At 48.3% G+C, this 21125-nt stretch overlaps 1 protein-coding gene across 1 annotated transcript in view; it reads right to left on the bottom strand.

The window, feature by feature from the left end:
• FER1L5 (fer-1 like family member 5) overlaps positions 1–21023 on the bottom strand; it is a 61938-nt gene extending 40915 nt beyond the window's left edge. The window contains exons 1-14 of the mRNA XM_063695563.1: positions 20883–21023; positions 17375–17427; positions 16673–16764; positions 15942–16050; positions 14150–14204; positions 13538–13647; positions 11838–11966; positions 10135–10197; positions 9341–9391; positions 3675–3705; positions 2605–2720; positions 2251–2374; positions 1775–1827; positions 535–603 (exon numbers count right to left, since the gene is read on the bottom strand). Of these exons, the coding sequence (XP_063551633.1) occupies positions 535–603; positions 1775–1827; positions 2251–2374; positions 2605–2720; positions 3675–3705; positions 9341–9391; positions 10135–10197; positions 11838–11966; positions 13538–13647; positions 14150–14204; positions 15942–16050; positions 16673–16764; positions 17375–17427; positions 20883–20967 (1140 nt within the window). The 5' untranslated portion in view covers positions 20968–21023. The remainder of the gene's footprint in view (positions 1–534; positions 604–1774; positions 1828–2250; positions 2375–2604; positions 2721–3674; positions 3706–9340; positions 9392–10134; positions 10198–11837; positions 11967–13537; positions 13648–14149; positions 14205–15941; positions 16051–16672; positions 16765–17374; positions 17428–20882) is intronic.
• Positions 21024–21125: the final 102 nt, after the last annotated feature.

Genomic DNA, 21125 nt, shown 5'->3' with positions numbered 1-21125 from the left:
ACTTAGCTGAAGTGTTTGCTCAAATAAGTAGGTGATACTACCTCGGCTCAGCTCACTGCAACTTCCACCTCCGGGGTTCAAACAACTCTCCTGCCTCACCCTCCCAAGTAGCTGGAACTACAGGCGCATGTCACCACGCCCGACTAATTTTTTATCTTTTTAGTAGAGTCTGGTTTCGCCACTGTTGTCCAGGCTGGTCTCAAACTCTGGAGCTCAAGTGATCTGCCCACGTCAGCCTCCGAAAGTGCTGGGATTACAGGTGTAAGCCACCGTGCCCAGCCAAATTGTACATTTTAAATATCTACAAGTCATACATACCATTGACATAGGTACGTCAATGATAACTCAGTAAGCTGTAAAAGGTAAAGTTTTCCATAATATGTCCTGGGCTTCCTCATGCTCCCTATCAGGCAGAGTCCCCCTTGCCATGTTTTTTGGCCCCCACCCTCTGTCTTCACCCCCACACAATCATCCAAACTTCCCTTCTATGTTAGGGGATGTGGGAGAAGGGTGGGCATGATGGAGGAGCCATACCTGAATCCGGAAGGTCAGGATCTGGTTCCATATCGGGTTGTCGGTTTGGGTCTGCATGTGTGTCCTGAGCTGGAATGTCCCAAAGCAGTGTTGGTGCCAGCCTGCCCCCTCCTCCCTCCACTGGCCTCACCTTCCAGCTCTTCCTGTCCAGCCCCCCAGTGGACACCACAGCACAGAGGTGCTTGGGCTAATCCCTGCTCTCAAGACACCTGCACAACTTCTCAGCAGCAACAGCACCAGTCCTTTCTGTACTTATCTGAGGTGTTCGCCAGATTCAGATTCCTCATATTTTTCCTTAAGTCAGCTTTCAATAGACTTCATTTTTAAACAGATATAGGGCTACTGACCTTACTATATGAGTGTATAGACATAGATTTTGCTAGATAAATTCTAAGATCCCAAAAGAAAAATGGGCAAAAACACAGCTAATGGCAGCAGCATGCCTGTTTTAAAACCGTCAGTTGAGTTCATGTTTAAGCAGTGGTATCTGTGCAACCAAGTGTTACTTGGCCTTATTAAACTTTTTAAGGTACACTAAGATGAACACAGAAGTATCAAAATTTTTGAAAACTGTGTGTCACTTACCACCTGAGAACGTTTCACCTAGCTTTGGGGGTACCCAACCACTCACTGGGAAATACTCAGTATGGTGGTTTTAAATATGTCCACAAATTCTTTGGTACTCCTCCCTTCAAAAGATAGACATTATTTTCTCTCTGCTTATGTGTGGGCTGGATTTAACGACTTGCTTGCAACAAATAGAATATGGTAGAAATTCTGCTTGGCAAATATGGAAAATATCTGTTTAACTTTAACCTAGCATTGTCCGAATTTGAATATAGGACCCTTTTTTACCCATGACACCCATCAGCACACTTTGGAAAATGCTATTCCATATTCATAGAGGTTCATGGAATGTCAGCAACTCTCTTGCCCAGAACCTTCGTTTACACATGAAGAAACTGAGGGGTGGCGACAGTTTCGATGTTGTTCGCTCATTGGCATGTTTCATTCATGCACTCATTCTTCCACGTGTATTTGGTTTTGGGGGGGCATCTGGCATGCAGAGAATAAGACATGGCCTCCGCCTGCACAGAGTTCCAGGTGCAGGGGTGCATGCTTCTCTCAGTGGGTGACTGGGAGATGATTCCTGTGGTCTTGCCCACCAGGCCACCCTCCTCTCCAAACTACTTTCTCTAGATGCCAATCTCTCTGGGTCTCAGAATATTTCTACACTTACCTTTTCCCCAATTAGTTCCACCTCCAACTGAGGATTCACTGACTGGTGTTTCTCTATGAACAACAAGTTAAAAGATATCTGAGCCAGCAGCATTTTTCAGGAGGAGGAAATAGGGTGGCGACAGAACAACTGAAAACCCTCCCCTATAATTTAGAGGGGTGCCCCCTGGGCAGACCTGTCTCCAGTTCCCACCATGCCCCTTCTTCTTCCACACAATGGCATGGGGTGGGGGGACATAGGGAGCCTTGAGTTTGCATCTGGCCATCATAGACAGGCTGGGGGTGTGAGACCCGTTTGAAAGGGTGTCCATTGCACCTCCACAGGACAAGCCTTGGGGCAATTCCAGTCTCACCCTGTCCCCCCTACCCCAAACAGTAGTTTAGTGCCAAAAAGAATGAGGAAACTCCATGAGGATCCAGGGTACCACCGTGTAGGGAATCTCAGGGCTGCTCCCTCCCCTGCACCCAGACTCTAACTGAGGTGAAGGTCCTCTGCGCAGTAGATGAAGAGCTGTAAGTAAGCCATGTTGATCGGGACTACCGCTGACTTGAAGATCTGAATATCGGTGTCATCGGTGCCATAGAGCAGCTTTTGATCTATCTGGAGAGACCAGAGAGCTGATATAGTCAAGATAATGGGGAGGTCACAGGCAAGGACACCAGACTTTGCTTCTCCAACTTCCCACTTGGTGCAGGGGGGATGGGACAACCCTGCAGTGACGCAGCAGACAAAGGAGAGATGCGATGGTCAATATCCAGGGTGAGGCCCAGGGGTGCCCCCAGGAGGCAGCCAGGATAGGAAAGTTTCCGGGGGCATTAGGGGCAGCTCACCAGGGCCTGGTCTCCCACACCGAGGGCACAGATGGTGACTTTCAGGTAGCCTGTCACACCACTGCCAGGGTTATTTGGCTGGCAGAGGCCTAGCCATTTCCTTAGGAGTGTGTGACCTAAAGAGGCAGAAAGGCCATGGGAGATCCGCCTCCAGCCTCCTTCCTTCTCCCCTGAAACCAGCCTTTGTTTTAGCAGGAGGGGAAGGTGGAAATAGGTCTCAGGCATCCTGTTTTCTATCCAGTGGCAGAGGAAAAGGGGAGTCACTCGTACCACGAAGCAATGCTAGCGTGCTCACAAGGCTGCCAGCTGTTGCCTCTAGGAAACAGGGACCCCTGTTTATGCCTTGGGAACCTACTGTTCTCACTGTGGCCTGGTCTGGAACCAGGCACTGTAGAGGCAAGCATTTTCCTCAACCTAGTGTGTATGTTATAGCCAGGTAAGGTGGAAACTTCCTCTCAAACTTTAATCTTCCAATACTGGCCTCAAAAAATAGAAATCTAACCCAGGATTGTAATATAAGGCTCCACTTGACCCAAAGGGATGCCCTGAGTTTTTCAGAGAAAGATGCTATTACTATAAATTAAAATAGGCCAGGTGTGGTGGCTCATGCCTGTAATCCCAGCACTTTGGGAGGCTGAAGCGGGTGGATCACCTGAGGTCAAGAGTTCGAGACCAGCCTGGCTAACATGGTGAAACCCCATCTCTACTAAAAATAAAAAATTAGCTGGGTGTGGTGGCGCATGCCTGTAATCCCAGCTACTTGGGAGGCTGAAGCAGGAGAATTGCTTGAAGCCAGTAGGCAGAGGTTGCAGTGAGCCAAGACTGAGCCACTGCACTCCAGCCTGGGCAACAGAGTGAGACTCCATCTCAAAAAATAAAATTAAATTAAAAAATAAGGTAAAATAAAATACCACAATGTACAGTGAAATATTACCAAATACAGAAAATAATTTACAATCTCTAATACTCCCCTCCACCCATGTGTTGGACATATGGGGATTTTAAGATATTCTGACCCCTGGCCTGATTTTTCTCAGAAGACATACATATTTGCCATAAGTATTACCTACCTGGAGAATGGTAGATAAACCCAATATCTGTCTGAAAAGACAAGAGTCGGGTGAGGATTAGTTAGGGCCTGCAGCCAAGATTTGTAATACCAACTAACCTGACCCAACTACTAGCTGTTGGGGCTTCAGTATGTTCTCTGCCCTAACTCCTTTCATCTTTACAGCAGCCTGGGAGGTAGGCCTATTATTACCTCTACTCTGCAGAGGAAGATACTGAGTTTGAGAGAGGTGCCCAAAGTCTTACAACCAGTCAGTGAGAAAGCCTGCATGGAAAAGTTCCTCAACACTGCACTGTGCCACCCTCTCGGCCAACGCAGCCCAACTCTACCCTACTCCTGGGTCAGGGAAGGGCTCACCGGTCCTGGGGAAGAGGATGGTTAAGGTAAGAGGTAGGAGTTGACAAAGAAACTACGGGTTTTCTCTTTCCCCTTGGAGATAGCTTCTGACACAGAGGTTTGAGGAATGTGGTTCAGGATGGAAGGTGACATATGTGGGGCAAGCTGCCACAGAACATTATGGCCACCCATAATGTGTTCTTAGATACAGCAACACAGCACAACCCATCAAAGAAAAGCTTGATTGGCCAGGCGCAGTGGCTCACGCCTGTAATCCCAGCACTTTGGGAGGCTGAGGCAGGCGGATCAAGAGGTCAGGAGATTGAGACCATCCTGGCTAACGCAGTGAAACCCTGTCTCTACTAAAAATACAAAAAATTAGCCGGACGTGGTGGTGGGCGCCTGTAGTCCCAGCTACTAGGGAGGTTCAGGCAGGAGAATGGCGTGAACCCGGGAGGTGGAACTTGCAATGAGCCGAGATTGCGCCACTGCACTCCAGTCTGGGCGACAGAGGGAGACTCTGTCTCAAAAAAAAAAAAAAAGAAAGAAAGAAAGAAAGAAAAGCTTGATAAATTGGACTTCATCAAAATGAAAAATGTCTGCTTTTGAAAGACACTGTTAAGAAAATGACAGTGGCTCACCCCTGTAATCCCAGAACTTTGGGAGGCTGAGGCAGGTGGATCACAAGGTCAAGAGATCGAGACCATCCTGGCTAACACGGTGAAATCCTGTCTCTACTGAAAATACAAAAAATATTAGCCGGGTGTGGTGGTGGGCGCCTGTAGGAGGCTGAGGCAGGAGAATGGCATGAACCCAGGGGGTGGAGCTTGCAGTGAGCGGAGATCACACCACTGCACTCCAGCCTGGGTGACAGAGAGAGACTCCGTCTCAAAAACAAAAACAAAACAGAAAATGATTGGGCTGTCATCCTCTGGAAGAAAATAATTGCAAATCATATATCAATAGTTAGAAAACAAACAATCCAAGGAAAACAAACTAAAGATTTGAACAGACACTTCACCAAAGAAGATATACAGATGACAGGCACATGAAAAGATGCTCAACATCGTTAGTCATTAGGAAGGTTTAAATAACAATCACAATGAAATATTACTACACACCATTAGAATGGCTAAAATAAAAAAGATGGACTAGATCAAGTATTGTGGAGAAAGTGGGGCAACTGAAACTCTAATACACTACTGGTGGGCACGTACAGTGGCAGAACCTGTTTGGAATTTTGGAAAAAAACTTTTAGAAATTTTCCTTAAAAAGTTTAACATACACGTCCGGGTGCAGTGGCTCACACCTGTAATCCCAGCACTTTGGGAGGCCGAGGTGGGCTAATACAAAAATCAGCCAGGCATGGTGGCGTGCACCTGTAATCCCAGCTACTCGGGAGGCTGAGGCAGGAGAATCACTTGAACCCAGGAGGCAGAGGCTGCAGTGAGCTGAGATCGCGCCACTGCACTCCAACCTTGATGACAGAGCGAGACTCTGTCTCAAAAAAAAAAAAAAAAAGTTGGCCAGGTGCGTTGGCTCATGCGTGTAATCCCAGCACTTTGGGAGGCCAAGGTGGGCTGCTCACAAGGTCAGGAGTTCGAGACCAGCCTGGCCAACAAGGTGAAAACCTGTCTCTACTAAAAATACGAAAATTAGCCACATGTAGTAGCAGGTGCCTGTAATCCCAGCTACTCGGGAGTCTGAAGCAGGAAAATCATTTGAACCCAGGAGGGGGAGGTTGCAGTGAGCCGAGATCACGCCATTGCACTCCAGCCTGGGCAACAGGGCAAGACTCCATCTCAAAAAAAAAAAAGAAAGTTAAACATATACCACATATAACTACCATATGATTTAGTCATTCTGCTTCTACATATTTTCCCAAGAGAAATTAAAGCTTATGTCCACACTCAGATTTGTACACAAATGTTTACACGGCCCCATTATAGCAGCCTCAGACTGGAAACAATCTAAATGTCCATTAACAAGGGAATGGATAATTAAACTATAGTACATCCATATGCTGGACTATTACTCAGCAATAAAAAGGAATGAACTGCTGAGAAGTGCAACAACATGGATGAATCTCAGAATAGCAATGCTGAGGGAAAGAAAGCAGATACAAAAGGATAGAGAATGTATGATTCTATTGATATGAACTCTAGGAAATACTTATCTATTAATAAGAACTCTAGGAAAGAAATGTTCATATAATAACAGAAAGCAGATCAGTGGTTGTCTGCGGATGGAGGGGGTGGGATGGGAATGAGACGGAGTGATTCCCAAGGTCCATCAGGCAACTTTTGGAGGTGACAGATGTGATGAGTATATTCATTATCTTAATTGTGATGATGTTTTTTTCTGGGTGTGTGCATATTTTTAATATATCAAATTGTACATTTTAAATATGTACCATTAATTGTATGTCAATGACACCTCAATAAAACCATAACATTAAAAAAACAGGGCAAGGCATGGTGGCTCATGCCTGTAATCCCAGCACTTTGGGAGTCTGAGGCGGGCGGATCACTTGAAGCCAGGAGTTTGAGACCCGCCTGGCCGACATGGTGAAACCCCATCTCCACTAAAAATACAAAAATTCGCTGGGCATGGTGGCACGTGCCTGTGGTTCCAGCTATCCCAGGGGGCTTAGGCATGAGAATTGCTTGAACCTGGGAGGCAGAGGATGCAGTGAGCCAAGATCGTGCCACAGCATTCAAGCCTGGGTGACAGAGCAAGACTCTGTCTCAAAAAAAAACTATATATATATATAAATTAAAAAATAAAAATAAAAAAACAGAATAGAAATTCAGTCACTCCTAATGAAGCAACAGATCCAGGCAATGATCATCATTAGCTGTTAACAACATAAAATGAGAGACCAGCAGACATTCTGTGCCTTCTGCTAAAGTCACTTTGCCAACAAATTGGTTCAGACTGATCTAAACTCTAGATAGGGAAATGGGGTGGGGGAATGCAAAATGATTCCCCGAAGATGAAATCAGCAAAACCCAGACCAGAGAAAACGCTACAGGTCCAACTACCCAGTTTCCTTAACAAATAAGTTGCAAATTAAAAAAATAAAAAAAAGAGGAAGTGGGGGAGCAGAGAGGACCAACAGAATAAAAGGAAACTAAAATGCATATTAACCACTTGCAATGAGTGGACCTGGTTTGGAATCCTGATTTGTTTTTTGTTTTTGTTTTTTTGAGACAGAGTCTCTCTCTTTTGCTCAGACAGGAGTGCAGTGGCAAAATCTTGGCTCACTGCAACCTCTACCACCTGGGTTCAAATGATTCACCTGCCTCGGCCTCATGAGTAGCTGGGATTACAGGCATGTGCCACCACACCCAGCTAATTTCCGTATTTTTAGTAGAGATGGCCATGTTGGCCAGGCTGGTCTTGAACTCCTGACTTCAGGTGATCCGCCTGCCTTGACCTCCCAAAGTGCTGGGATTACAGGCATGAACCACCGTTCCCAGCCTGGAATCCTTATTTGAAAAACTGTAAAAGAAATATGTATAACAATTAGGGGAATTTGAACATTGACTAGGTATTTAATGCTACCTAGGAATTATAAAGGTTTTTAGATGTGATAATTGTATGTGGCTATGCTTAATAAAATCCTTATGTTTTTGCAATACATACTGAAATGTAGAAAGATAAAATGATGTGATGCTTGAGATTTGATTCAAAATAATCCAGTGGTGAAGGCGAAGGGGGCTAGGTGTAGGTAAAACACAATTGACTGTGAATTGATGAAGATGAGTGATGAGGATATGGGAGTTCATGATACCAAAATAAAAAGAAATAAAAAAATAAGCTCGGCTGGGTGTGGTGGACACACGCCTGTAATCCCAGCACTTTGGAAGGCTGAGGTGGGAGGACGGCTTAAGCCCAGGAGTTCCAGACTAGCCTGGGTAACATAGTGAGACCCATTCGCTACAAAAAAATTTTAAAAATTAGCCAGGTGCGGTGGTGCACACCTGTAGTCCTAGCTACTCGGGAGGCTGAGGTGGGAGGATTGCTTGAGCCCAGGAGTTCAAGGCTGCAGTGAGCTGGGATTGCACCACTGCACTCCAGCCTTGGTGACAAAGCAAGATCACGTCTCAAAAAAAAAGAAGAAGCTTGGTTAAACTCAGGTTTTCTCTGACCTCTATAACTTAGCTTATGTCATTGGTCACTGTCTAGAAATCATGCAGTGGCCTTTGTCAAGAGCACAACATTTTTCGCCTCCTACCATCTAACATTTCTAGAATCTCTGTCTCTATGTTTTTTTCCAAGGGTGGTGTCCGTTTCCTAACATTGTAGATTTAGTAAACAAAAATAGAAGATGCCCACTTAAATTAAAATTTCAGATAAACAATGACTACTTTCTTAATACATATACGTCCCCTGCAATATTTGGTGAGAAGCCATGTAATATTTGGGACATACTTATATTTAAAATGTATTTTTTGTTTATCTAAGATTAAATGTAACCAGGCATCCTGTATTTAACCTAGCAACCTACCTTTTCCTGATCTTTTTGGATTTGGAGAATCTTAGTTTAGCCCATCATGACTGTAAACTCTCCTAATCTCTCAGCCTGTCTTCCCAAATCACATCTTTTCACTCTGTCCTCACAGGCAGCAATCTTTCTCTGAGTTTCCCTAACAGGTAGGCTGACCTTTTGGATCCTCTGCTTCTACTTCCTGGAGGCAGAGATTTGAACTGTGTCCACAGTATTACGGGAGTGTGGAATTCAACATGGCGCCCTAAGCTTTCATAAACGTTATATATACTTTAATCCTCACAATCACCCTCCAGATTGAATATATTATCATCTCCCTTTTACAGATGAGGAAGCAGAGGTTCAGAATAACTTGTTTAAGTCACCCAGTTGGTAGGTGGATACAAGCCTGGATCTTTCTTCTTCTTTTTTTTTTGAGATGGAGTCTCACCCTGTCGCCCAGGCTGGAGTGCAGTGGTGCGGTCTCGGCTCACTGCAAGCTCCGCCTCCTGGGTTCAAGCAATTCTCCTGCCTCAGCCTCCTGAGTAGCTGGGACTACAGGCGCCCGCCACCACACCCCGCTAATTTTTTGTATTTCTAGTAGAGACGGGGTTTCACTGTGTTAGCCACGATGGTCTCGATCTCCTGACCTCGTGATCCGCCGGCCTTGGCCTCCCAAAGTGCTGGGATTACAGGTGCGAGCCACTGCACCCGGCCAAGTCTGGATCTTTCTGTGTGAAAATCCAAGTCTTTTTCCCTAGACTTGGGCATGGAGCCCAGCATGGGTCTCTGTTTTAATAACTGTTTTCACTGAACCTCCTCCCATGTACAGTACTCACTTGAAATCTGCCGATCTCTGCTTTGTATCTCATTGCTGAGGAGTTCACCACCTGCAAGGGAGTTCCCAGAAATATTTTAATTATTCACAATCCCAATTTCCCTCAGCCCCTGTAAGAGGTATAGCAAAGGCACAACCAGCATCCTCCCGACGTATTGAATGCTTCCTAATGGGGCAGACACTTGCACATGGGTGTTCTCTTTTCACTCTCACAGGAACCCTGTGAGGTTCAGATTTTTAATTCCATTTTACTGATAAGGAAATTGATCAGAGAGGTCAATTTCCTTGCCCCAAGTCAACACAAAGCAAGGTGTTGCACTCAACGTTATCCATTACATGCTCTCCTGGTTGTTTCCTCTGTGCCTTTGTTCCCAAGAACAGTAAATTCTTCAAAGGAAGAGGCCTCTTTGTTCTCCTTAGCCCTGTGCTGGGCACATAGTAGGCACCTGATAACCACATGTTCAACATTGTTACTGGCTCCCTTTGGTTAGGGAATGGAGTATTCTACTTGGAGGGGCCTTTGGTGGCTTGAAAATCCTGGCACATGGGAAGGGGCTGCCTTGTTCACCTTGGCGCCCAGTTCAGGGCCTGGCAGTTGGCAATCCACAACGTTGGTTGAATAAATGAGTAAATGAATGAATAATCTGGGTGCCAGGGGGTGAAGAAAGTGGTGGGGGTCAGGAAGACAATCTGAAGTGCCCCTGGTTCTAAGGGTGGGGGCTGGAGCTGTAGTGCTTCCCAGTATTGAAGTGGGACAAGAAACCCACCTTGCTGGGGACCAGTTTGGCTCCTCACCTGGATTAAGATGGTCTCATCAAAGAACTTTGCAGGAACCTCATGAAAATTCTGGAAGAAGATCTGAGGCAGAGAGAATTGGGGTAGAGTGAATGATTTCTTCCGCCACTTCACCCAAGCACTCAGTAAACCTGAAAGCTCAGAATAATGTGCTTCTTTCCACAACTTTACCCATTTCAATGGGTTTACAAGTACAGGTTGAGTATTCCTAATCCAAAAATCTGAAATAAAAAATGCTCCAAAATCTGAAACTTTCTGAGTGCCAACATGACCCTCAAAGGAAATGCTCACTGGAGCATTCTGGGTTTCAGATTTTCATTATTATGAATGCTGAACTGGTACAATGCAAATATTCCAGATTCCCAAAAAAAATCTGAAATCCAAAACACTTCTGATACCATGCATTTTGGGTAAGGGATACTCAACTTGTGCCACTTCTCTCATGCTCTCCCAGAAGCAGAGGCCTCCCAGGCTCCTAGAGGGTTTCCTTTTTTGTTGTTGTTGTTTTAGGCGGAGTCTCGCTCTGTCGCCTAGGCTGGAGTGTGGTGGTGCAATCTCAACTCACTGCAACCTCCACCTCCCGGGTTCAAACGATTCTCCTGCCTCAGCCTCCTGAGTAGATGGGATTACAGGCACCTGCCACTGCATGTGGCTAATTTTTGTATTCTTACAAAAGAGACAGGGTTTCACCATATTGGTCAGGATGGTTTCGAACTCCGGACCTCAGGTGATCCACTCACCATGGTCTCCCAAAGTTCTGGAATTACAGGCATGAGCCACCACGCCCAGCCTCCTGGAGGGTTTTCTGCCCAGAATGGGGAATGGTAGGAGATTCCTGGAGAACTCAGGGCCCAGCTAGCTGCCCAGGATGGAGATTTGAGCCCACACCTCCTTCTAGGTTGCCCTGCCAGTCCACTCTGTCCCTGCTCCCCGTGGCAGCCAGAAACTTCTTTCCCAAATGCAAACCTAGGCCTGTCACTCCTCTGCTTAAGTCCTCCATGGCTCCTGAGTAGTGTCCAGGATGGGACCCCAGCCCACACTGTAGGCTCCCCTCCAGCCAGTCTCCTCCAGCCACACCCATAGCTATAGTTCTGCTGTCAAGTCTGCAGCTTGCTTGGTTCCAGGCCTTTGAAAACACCATGACTTTTTCCTGAATTATCTTTTCCCATCCTGTCTGTCTTTCCCTGGTAAAATCTTCCTTCAGGGTTGCTGGAGCCCTTCTGAGTCCTCTCCGCCACCCCCAGCCTCATTACTCACTTACTCCTTCCAGCTTCCACTGTGCTTTTATCTTTTATTTGTTCATTTACTAATTAATTCAACAAGTATTTATGGAGCACCTACTGTGTATCAGGCACAGTGCTACAATTTGGGGCTCCAGCAGCAATGAGACGTACATGGTCTGGGTCTGTGCTTTGAACCTCCAATAGCAATGCTCCCAGACCTCTGTAAACCAGGATCTGCTCTGTTGTAATTGTTTATGGATTCATGAGTTGTGCCCTCACCAGCCCACCAGCTCCTCAGATACAGGGCTCTGAGTTATCCTGTTCTGTATTTTCAGTGCTTGGCCCTCAGTAGACACTCAGTAAATGCTTGTGGAACAAACACATGAAGACACCCTAGTCAAGGAGCAAGCTTGCCGGCTGCCCACTGGGGATGCCCAGCCCTTGGCTGGCTCCTTGCCTGATGTGCCCCGTTCGGCCCACCTCATTAAAGAAAGGGTTGTTTCCCATCTTGATGCGTGTCTGGTGCTGCTGGCCTGCGATGGACACCTTCACCACTGGTTTGATGTTGTTGCCCATGAGCTGTCGGGCTTCAAACACCTTCACTCGAACCTAAGGGCAGAACACATGGGGAGCTGATATTGAGGGCCTTCTCTAGCTGGGACAACATTGTTCTGATAAGAAAACATTCTAGGCCAGGTGCAATGAGTGGCTCATGCCTGTAATCCCAGCACTTTGGGAGGCCGAGGTGGGAGAATCGCTTGAGCCCAGGAGTTCGAGACCAGATTGACTGGGCAACATGGCAAAACCCCGTCTCTACAAAAATTACAAAAAAATTAGCTGAGCGTGGTGGTGCATGCCTGTAATCCCAGCTACTCAGGAGGCTGAGGTGGGAGGATCACCTGAGCCCAGAGGTCTAGACTGTAGTGAGCTGTGATCGTGCCACTGCACTCCAGCCTGGGCAACAGAGCAAGACTCCATCTCAAAAAAGAGAAGAAAGACAGAAAGAAAGAAAGAAGGGAGGGAGGGAGGGACGGAGGAAGGAAAAGAAAGAAAGAAAGAAGGGAGAGAGGAAGGAAAAAAAAGAAAGAAAGAAGGGAGGGAGGAAGGAAAAGAAAGAAAGGAAAGAAGGAAGGAAGGAAGGAAAGAAAGAAAAATAAAGAAAGAAGGAAAGAAAGAAAGAAGGAAGGAAAGAAGAAAGAAAGAAAGAAAGAAAGAAAGAAAGAAAGAAAGAAAGAAAGAAAGAGAAAGAAAGAAAAGTTGTAGCCCTAGCCACAGTGGAGACAGACAATCCGCTGGGAGAAGGCTAGGAGGAGATGGACTTGGAGACACAGGCTTGAGTTATCAAGGGCCCGGGAAGCCATTGCAAAAGGAACTGGATCTTGTGTGGAAGACACTGGGGCTTTTGAAGAAGGTGCTTGGCATGATAAGAGTGACATCTTTGAAAGGACACTTTGGTTGGAGAATGGACAGGAGAGAGCTGGAGGCTGGGGGGTTCAGGAGAAGCCTTCTGATGTGGTCCAGGGAAGAGGTGGTGGTGGCTCAGGCCAGGGAATGGAAGTGGCGAGGGGGAAATGGGAGCAGTGGGTGACGTTAAGAGCTAGGACTTGGCCACTGCTTGGGTGCAGGAAGAGGAGTGGTCCAGGAGACTCCCAGCTGCTGCGCGAGGAGCAGGCTGGGGAGCAGGTAAAACCACAGCAGGAATGTTAGGCCACGGGCTAGAAGCCAGAGGGAAGTTGATAAGCCGTGGGATGAGGGTTCCTGAATTCACATGGAAATGTGGACCTTTCCATAGGTCCCCTCAGATCAGACACTCCCCAGCCTCTCCTGTACAGTTAATTTAACTTTGCCTGTGCCCCACTTTGTTTTGCCAGCAACCTGAAGACTCTGAGAGGGCAGGATCTCTCTCATCTGCGCTGCTTCCCCAGCAGGTACCAGGGCCTGCCAGTGCACAGCTGGCTCTCCTACTGCCTCACTGGAGCTCTGTGGCTTCAGCTACAGGCAGAAGTTTCCAGAACGGCCATGGGAGGAGCAGGGCATGTGGCAAGGATCTGAGGGCCAGAAGCTGGGTCTGAAGCTCTGCCCTTCTACCATGACCTTGGGGAGGGGTGAGGTGGCCTGGGAACACAGCAAACAAGAGTGTCAGGTGAGTCCCATGAACTTGCAACCTGGATGGTCCTCACCTGAAAGTGCTGAGGCTTTGAGGACAGAGCCCTGTACGCAGTGGAGCCAGGGACCATCAGTTTCTGCCTGGCTGCCTCTCTTGCCGTTATGCCCAGGTGGTCTTCAGCTCCTGGGGAGACACAGTGCAGGGTGGGGTCAGAGGCCTGGGGCCCAGGAGGTTTGAGGTATTTTCCCCATTCCATCATTCTGTCCCCAGTGACCATCTCCTGACTAAAAGCATGGCCAAGAGGCCCTGACAGTGACATATGTCCTCCCCAGAACATTACCATGGGCCCCGTCATGCTCAGGAACTATGGATCCCTGGACCCTGCTCCACACACTGGGGCTCTTGGAGATGACCATCCTTGTCTCTCTGCAGCCCCTTGGAGACTTATGTCTTATATCTCATGGGTCTTATGTCTAGAGATGACAAATAGGCATATTGGGATGGCCTCAGCCAGATGTCTGGAGATCTGGCATCTAGACCTTGTAGCTTCCAGGGACCCTAGCCTGGTCACATTCCTTCTGTAGGCCTCAAGGCCTGGGTTTTGAAGGTCCCCAAGAACCCATCCAGCTGTGCATGCAGAAAGGCAGGGTAGGCCCTTAAGGGTAAGCTCCAGGGAAGGACATACCTGTCTTCTCAATATCCTGGTTGCTCATGTGGGCCACCTGTAGGGTGACAGTACACTGCAAGACAAAGGCAGGGGAGCCGTAAGCCAGACCCTGCCATCCTTGGACACAGCACCCAAGCCCTGCACAGCCTGGTTGGGTTCACACCTGGTCCTCCTGGTGGGGGCCGTGATGCTAGTCATGGGATGGGGCCACACCATGGGCATCTGCACAGTCTGGGTGAGGGAGGTTATAAATGGGTGAGGAGAGAGCAATGGGTTACAGTGGAGGGGATGTTTGTAGATTAAAGCAGCCACATGGTGGTGATGGTGGCAGAAAAGGATGCAGGAGGGTGGGGAGGAGAGGGAGAGGTGACTTGAGCCCAGAACACAGATGCTAGCAGCTCTTCCCCTAGCCCAACATCTCATGAACTCATGTGGGAGGCCCTGCACACTCCTGCCTTCTAACTGAGCTCCTTCCTTCATGAGCTCCCATTACCAACCCAGCCTCCAGACCATCACCAGGATGGCCCCCTGAACACCCCAAGTGTCTAAATGATCAAAGTTAAGTCACAATTCACCAGTGTGGACCACAAGTCCCTTGACCTCTAGCCCTTGGTCACTTACGCAACCTAAGCTCTCCCACCTCCACCCCACCCCCCCACCGTGTGACAACAGTGCAGTACACCCTCCCTCACCCTGCCTCCTGCTCCACCCACTTTATGCCCCTGCCTGGGCTGGTCTTCTACTCCTGTCCGTTGGGAAAACTCAAGCCTCTTCTTACAACTCAACTGACAGACTGAATGTGCCTTGATTTTATGATGGGATCACATCCCGATAAACGCATTGTAAGTCAACAATATCGTGTGTCCATCCATTGTAAGTCACAGACTGTCTGCATATAAATGGACAATGGCCAAACCACATAGAAAATAAGACTCAGATCCACCATCTGCAGCAACCAGCCCAGGGAACCAACCTGTTATCTACAGTAACCAGCCCAGGAAGCCAGCCTGCTCTAGGTCAGACTTGTAGGAGGTCAGACTGCTGTCTCTAGCAATAATCCAGGAAGCCAAACAATAACAATCAGCTCCAAATGGCCAGGCCTTGATTAATAACTGGCAGCTGCCTTAATTTTTGTCCCCACTTCCAACTTAGGACCAACCAGAGAGAGCCAAACATGCCCCTCTAACCAATCACATGGGAGGCCCGCCTTGGGCTCCCCCGTAGCCTCCAATCAGGGCACATCTGCAGCCTTCCCTTCTTTCCACTGTGAAGCTCTCCCGCTCCCCTGGCTGCCTCTGAGTCTCTGCCAAAACACAAATGACGATGACTGAGTCCCTTGCTAGCACAAGCTCTGAATAAATAGCCTTTGCTTGTTCTCATTTGGATGGTCTCCCTACATTTCTATATGTCTTAAACTTCACCCCCTCTGTAAATCTGTCCATGACCTCCTGAGACAAATTGTTCACTCCCTCCTGACCTGAGCCAGTGGCCTTGCTTTACTGAACCTTGTCTCATGGGTGCTGGAGCGCCTGTCACTGTGAGTGGAGCCTACTCCAACAGACCGTGGGCTTAAGGCAATTTTGTACCACAGGGCCTGGCACAGTGGTTGACTCCCAATGCAAGGTGGTCAATTCATCTAAATAGATGCGTTGGGGAGGGGGGGGCAGATGATGGCAAGGGAAGTGGTCAGGAGAGGAAGGCAGTGTGATGGGGCCCCCCAAGCAGGAAGCACTCTTGTGGCGTGGGCCGCTTCACCAGCTCCCCTCATTCCTCCAGCCACCCTGCCTGGGCCTTCCTGGGCCTGACTCACATCTGTGGGCTTCATGGAATGGTTGAGCAGGGTCAAGTCCTTCACAAAAAGGACCTCACTTGGTTGTTTCAACAATGGCTTGAGCAGTACTGTGGCCAGGCCAATGAATCTGGGGAGACAAGGAGCAGATGTGAGATCCTGAGCCAGGGGAAAGAGTGTCCTCTTCTCTCCCGGGCAGGGCTTTAGCTAGAGACGGTTTCCTCCCAGGGCTGTGCTGTCCTCAGAGAGAGGCTGGAGAAGAATGCAGTGGGGCTGGGTATCCATGACAGGGCATAGGGCTTCTGGCTCTGGGAACTGTCTTGGGGCTCCTAGGCAAGTAACAGTTGATTGGACCAGGGATGGACACCTGGCTAGAGCTGGGCCAATAGGATTCTCTGTCTTAGGAATTTCGACCTGGGATGGCATAGCCTCAGTCTCAGGGCATGTGAGTCTCAGCTGGGCACTAGATGAGGCTGTGATAAGAAGCCGGGGTTGGGCAGAGAGAAGCAGAAATTTGAGATACGTGGCTTCAGATGGACAGAGCTGCTGCTGGGTTCCCAAGTTCCTGTCCCAGCTGATTTGCAGTCTTGCCCTGGCTACCCTTTCAGTACCCACCCCTCTTTTTTCTTTTTAGCTGGCTGGAGTGGGTTCCATTCCTTCATCTGAGTGAGTTATGGATTAGAGACAAGGATCACATAACCTGCTGCTGCGTTGGTCAGGAGCTAGGCTCCTCCTGCCTCTCTCTGCCTCACCTTTCTTTCTTTTGTGAGCCCATGTCCTGAAGGGTGACTTGCAGGAAGGAGTCATTTTCCAGGGGGCGGTTCCAGAGGTGCCAGATTAGGGTCTGTGGGGGGCATAGAGAGGTCAGCATCCTTCCTCTGCCCTTCCCATCCCATGTTTCTAGGAAATGAGGAAAGACGCGGGGAACGGGCTGCCACTGCATTTCTCTAAGACTGAGGAACCTCCCTAATGTCTAATTTCCTCAGGAGATGGCGTTTGCTACCTTTCACCAAGGTGTGGGCATCCCACTCAGCTTCTGTGACTTGAACTGCAGTATCATTGGCCTGTTGGGAATTAAGGGGTTGGGGACTAGGAATGGGGTGAGGGGCAGCATGGAGTGATGGCAGATGAGAGGGAGTCATGCACAGGGAGCCTTCGCTCTGCTTCAGGCTTCTAGGAACATCAAGATGGCCCAGCTGGATAGTTGATAGGCCATACTGTGGTCCATCCTCGGAGTGGGGGAGAAGGGCCACGAACAGTCGTGGGCAGGTGTGGCCTTCACAGCCTTGTCGGGTCAGAGGCTGCTACTCCCAGGCCAAGATGCCCAGCCTTGAGGAAAGCCTGTGAGGTTGCACGTCCTCTCCCTAGACCTCTGAGCACCTGCCTGGACCCCACCCTTGCCCCCTTGCTGTTGGGGTCGTTATTTCCTCTTCTGGGCTTGCCCTGTTGTCTACCTCATTCCACACGGGATCATTGCCTTCCACCACACGAGTTCTTTTCTTGATATCTGCAAAGAAACCAAGAGGCTGGCATTGATGGTAGGAAATATTTCAACGTCTGGGTTGGAGTGGGGTAAAGAGAAGTAGGACACTCTAAGAAAACTTCAAGTCGGCCGGGCATGGTGGCTCACGCCTGTAATCTCAGCACTTTGGGAGGCCGAGGCAGGCAGATCACGAGGTCAGGAGATCAGGACCATCCTGGCTGACACGGTGAAACCCCATCTCTACTAAAAATACAAAAAATTAGCCGGGCGTGGTGGTGGGCGCCTGTAGTCCCAGCTACTTGGGAGGCTGAGGCAGGAGAATGGCGTGAACCCAGGAGGCAGAGCTTGCAATGAGCTGAGATCCCGCCACTGCACTCCAGCCTGGGTGACAGAGCAAGACTCTGTCACAAAAAAAAAAAAAAAAACTTCAAGTCAACGCAAGTGGCAGGCACTGCCTTCAAGTCAAGGCAGGTGGCAGGCGTGATATGGCATCACTTCTTTTTTTCTTGTGTGGGTTCAACATTTCTTGATTTTATCAGTGTGTGACAGATAATGCTCTATGTTCATTTCATTTTCTTTCTTTGTTTCTCTTTTTATTTTTTCTTTACTTTTCTTTTGTGTGTGTGTGTGAGTGTGTGTGACACGAGGTCTCACTCTGTCACCCAGGCTGGAGTACAGTGGCATGATCTGGGCTCAACACAACCTCTGTCTCCCAGGCTCAAGTCATCCTCCTACCTCCTGCGTAGCTTGGACTACAGGCCACCATACCTGGCTAATTTTTGTATTTTTTGTAGAGACAGGGTTTTACCATGTCACCCAGGCTGGTCTCAAACTCCCAGACTCAAGTGATCTGCTTGCCTCGGCCTCCCAAATTGTTGGGATTACAGGCTAAAGCCACCGTGCTCGGCCCATTTCATTTTCTTCCAGAGTTTTCAGTGTCTTGCAGCTAAGCGGGGCTGTGTGACTCACTCTGGCCAATGGGATATGGGTATGATATTTGCCACTGCCAGGTCTGGTTCTTAATTTCCATGAGATTCTTCATTCTCCTCTCTCCTCTCCCCATAGCCACCCTTGTGACCTGCTAACTTTGCAGCCACAAGGGGCAAGCGGCTAGTCCCTAAACTACCATTTGTAGGAGCTACCCAGGAGAGCTGTGTGACCAGCACCATCCACACAGGACTTGTGTAAGCAAGAGGTAAACTTTTATTGTTAACCCACTGAAAATTAAGGGTTTATTGCCGGAGCAAAGCCCAGTGTACCCTAACGAAGACATCCTGAAACATCCATAATGGGTAAAAGGCCCTCCAAGCAGTGGGAAGGGGTGCAGGTTAGTGGATGGCATATGAAGGAAGAGGCTGGGAAGGACAAAAGGAATACAAAGTGTCAAACATAAACATACAATCAGAAGAATCTGTTTGTATTCAAACAGGGTTCTGAGTTTTAGGCATCTTTGTGGGAGATATTTCTGGAATGAGAAAGATGGTGCCCATGAGGTGGTGGGGAAGATGGCTCAGAATCAGAGAAGAACTGCCAGGCCCTTGCCTGGCTAACTGGAAAATTAGTCAATCAGGGCAAATACATCCTGAACTCCCACCGCCCCTCTTGAAACCTGCAGACTGAGGACATCAGCATGCATCACCCTGTGAGCCTGGAGTCCCAAATGTTCAATCTCTGAATATTGCTGTGTTCAACAAGCATGGTTTCACAGAACAACAGCATAAAATAAAGAAATTCCATTCTTTACTCATATCTCCTGTAGGAACTACTGTGTCCTCTTTTCTCTTGGGCCCGGTTTTCTCCCTGCTGACGGTCCCTGTAAAACCTATTTGCCTGTATCCACCGTCCTGTATCTCCACCTACATACTTTCACCTTTTTTTCTCTTTTCTCTACTCTTCTCTCTCTCTCTCTCTCTCTCTCTTTCTTTCTGGCAGACTCTTGCTCTTTCGCCCAGGCCAGAGTGCAGTGGCGCTATCTCAGCTCATTGCAACCTCCGTCTCCCGGGTTCACGCCATTCTCCTGACTCAGCCTCCCAAGTAGCTGGGACTACAAATGCCCACCACGGTGCCCAGCTAATTTTTTTTTTTTTTTTGTATTTTTAGTAGAGGCAGGGTTTCACCATGTTAGCCAGGATGGTCTTGATCTCCTGACCTCGTGATCCGCCCACCTCGGCCTCCCAAAGTGCTGGGATTACATGTGTGAACCACCACGCCTGGACTCTTTCTTTTTTTTTTTTTTGAAGGCACCTCATCTCGATCTGTTGACCAGACTGGAGTGCTGTGGTACGATCTCCGCTCACTGCAACTTCCGCCTCCCAGGTTCAAGAGATTCTCCTGCCTCAGCCTCCCAAGTAGCTGGGATTACAGGCACCTGCCACCATGCCCGGCTAATTTTTATATTTTTAATAAAGATAGGGTTTCACCGTGTTGGCCAGGCTGGTCTTGAACTCCTGACCTCCCGTGATCTGCCCGCCTCAGCCTCCCAAAGTGCTGGGATTACAGGCGTGAGCCACCGTGCCCCGCCCTTTCACCCTTTTTTCTTTTACTTCTTTCCTTTTAGCTGCCAGATCTTTGATATCTAAATATATCTAACATCTCTCATTTTCTCTCACAAATTCTTTCTCCCCTTTCTTTCCCTTCCTTCTTGGGATTCTTTTCTCTTACCTAAAAAAAAAAAATGGAGATAATAAAACTTGCTTCATTTACCTCTGGAATTGCTGTGAGGAGCAGACATCATTGTACATGTGAAAAGGCTTTGTAGGCTGGGCGCGATGGCTCATGCCTGTAATCCCAGCACTCTGGGAGGCCGAGGCGGGTGGGTCCCCTGAGGTCAGGAGTTCAAGACCAGCCTGACCAATATGGTGAAACCCCGTGTCTACTAAAATGACAAAAATCAGCTGGGTGTGGTGGCATGCGCCTGTAGTCCCAGCTACTTCGGAGGGTGAGGCAGGAGAATCGCTTGAACCTGGGAGGCAGAGGTTGCAGTGAGCCAAGATCACACCACTGCACTCTAGCCTGGGTGACAGAGTGACAGTCTGTCTCAAAAAAAAAAAAAAAATAATAATAATGCTTTGTCAATTGTAAAGCTCATGCAAATGAAACTAATATGATCAAGCAGTTATTACTAAAAGTTGTACTAAGGGCTATACACATATTATCTTTTTAAACCCCTGCATCAATCTGAGGAAGCAGGGACTTTCTCTTTAAACCTTAGTTTATGGCACAGCTCCAGGTCATGGAAGAAGTTCCAGAAGCACTAGTTCTCTCTTTTTTCCATAGCCATTCCCTAGCAAAAGTGGGAGGCAGAGAAGTCATAATCAAATGATAGCAATAAGTTTTGAGAGAGCTGGACAACGTCTACTTCACTTTGTGTTACACAGGGCATCTTTTATGTAGTGGGGTGCCATACACCTCTTTTTTCACTGAATGCATGTTGCCTCTGGGGGCTTCTCTCTCCCATGTGGACCCAGGGAGGCTCTCACCTCTGAAGTCGATGGACATGCAGGGCCTGGGTAGGGGGGCTAGTGGTGGGTCAATCTTGGCCGACTGTACAACAAGCCGCAGCATCTCGGAGACCTACTTTCTTCCCTCCTTCCCTACGCAGCGCCACAGCTTCCTTTTTGGAGCTCCTCAGTCCAAGACTCTTCCCAGCGATCCTGGGGTGAGTGGAGCCCCACTTCCTGTCTGTTACTAAGCAACAGACAGGCTGTCACAAAGGTGGGCGG

Source organism: Gorilla gorilla, chromosome 12 (genome assembly GCF_029281585.2).
Source record: "Gorilla gorilla gorilla isolate KB3781 chromosome 12, NHGRI_mGorGor1-v2.1_pri, whole genome shotgun sequence".
Lineage (NCBI taxonomy): Eukaryota > Metazoa > Chordata > Mammalia > Primates > Hominidae > Gorilla > Gorilla gorilla.
Note: the sequence above shows the minus strand (reverse complement) of the source record. Positions and strands in the feature narration are given on the sequence as shown.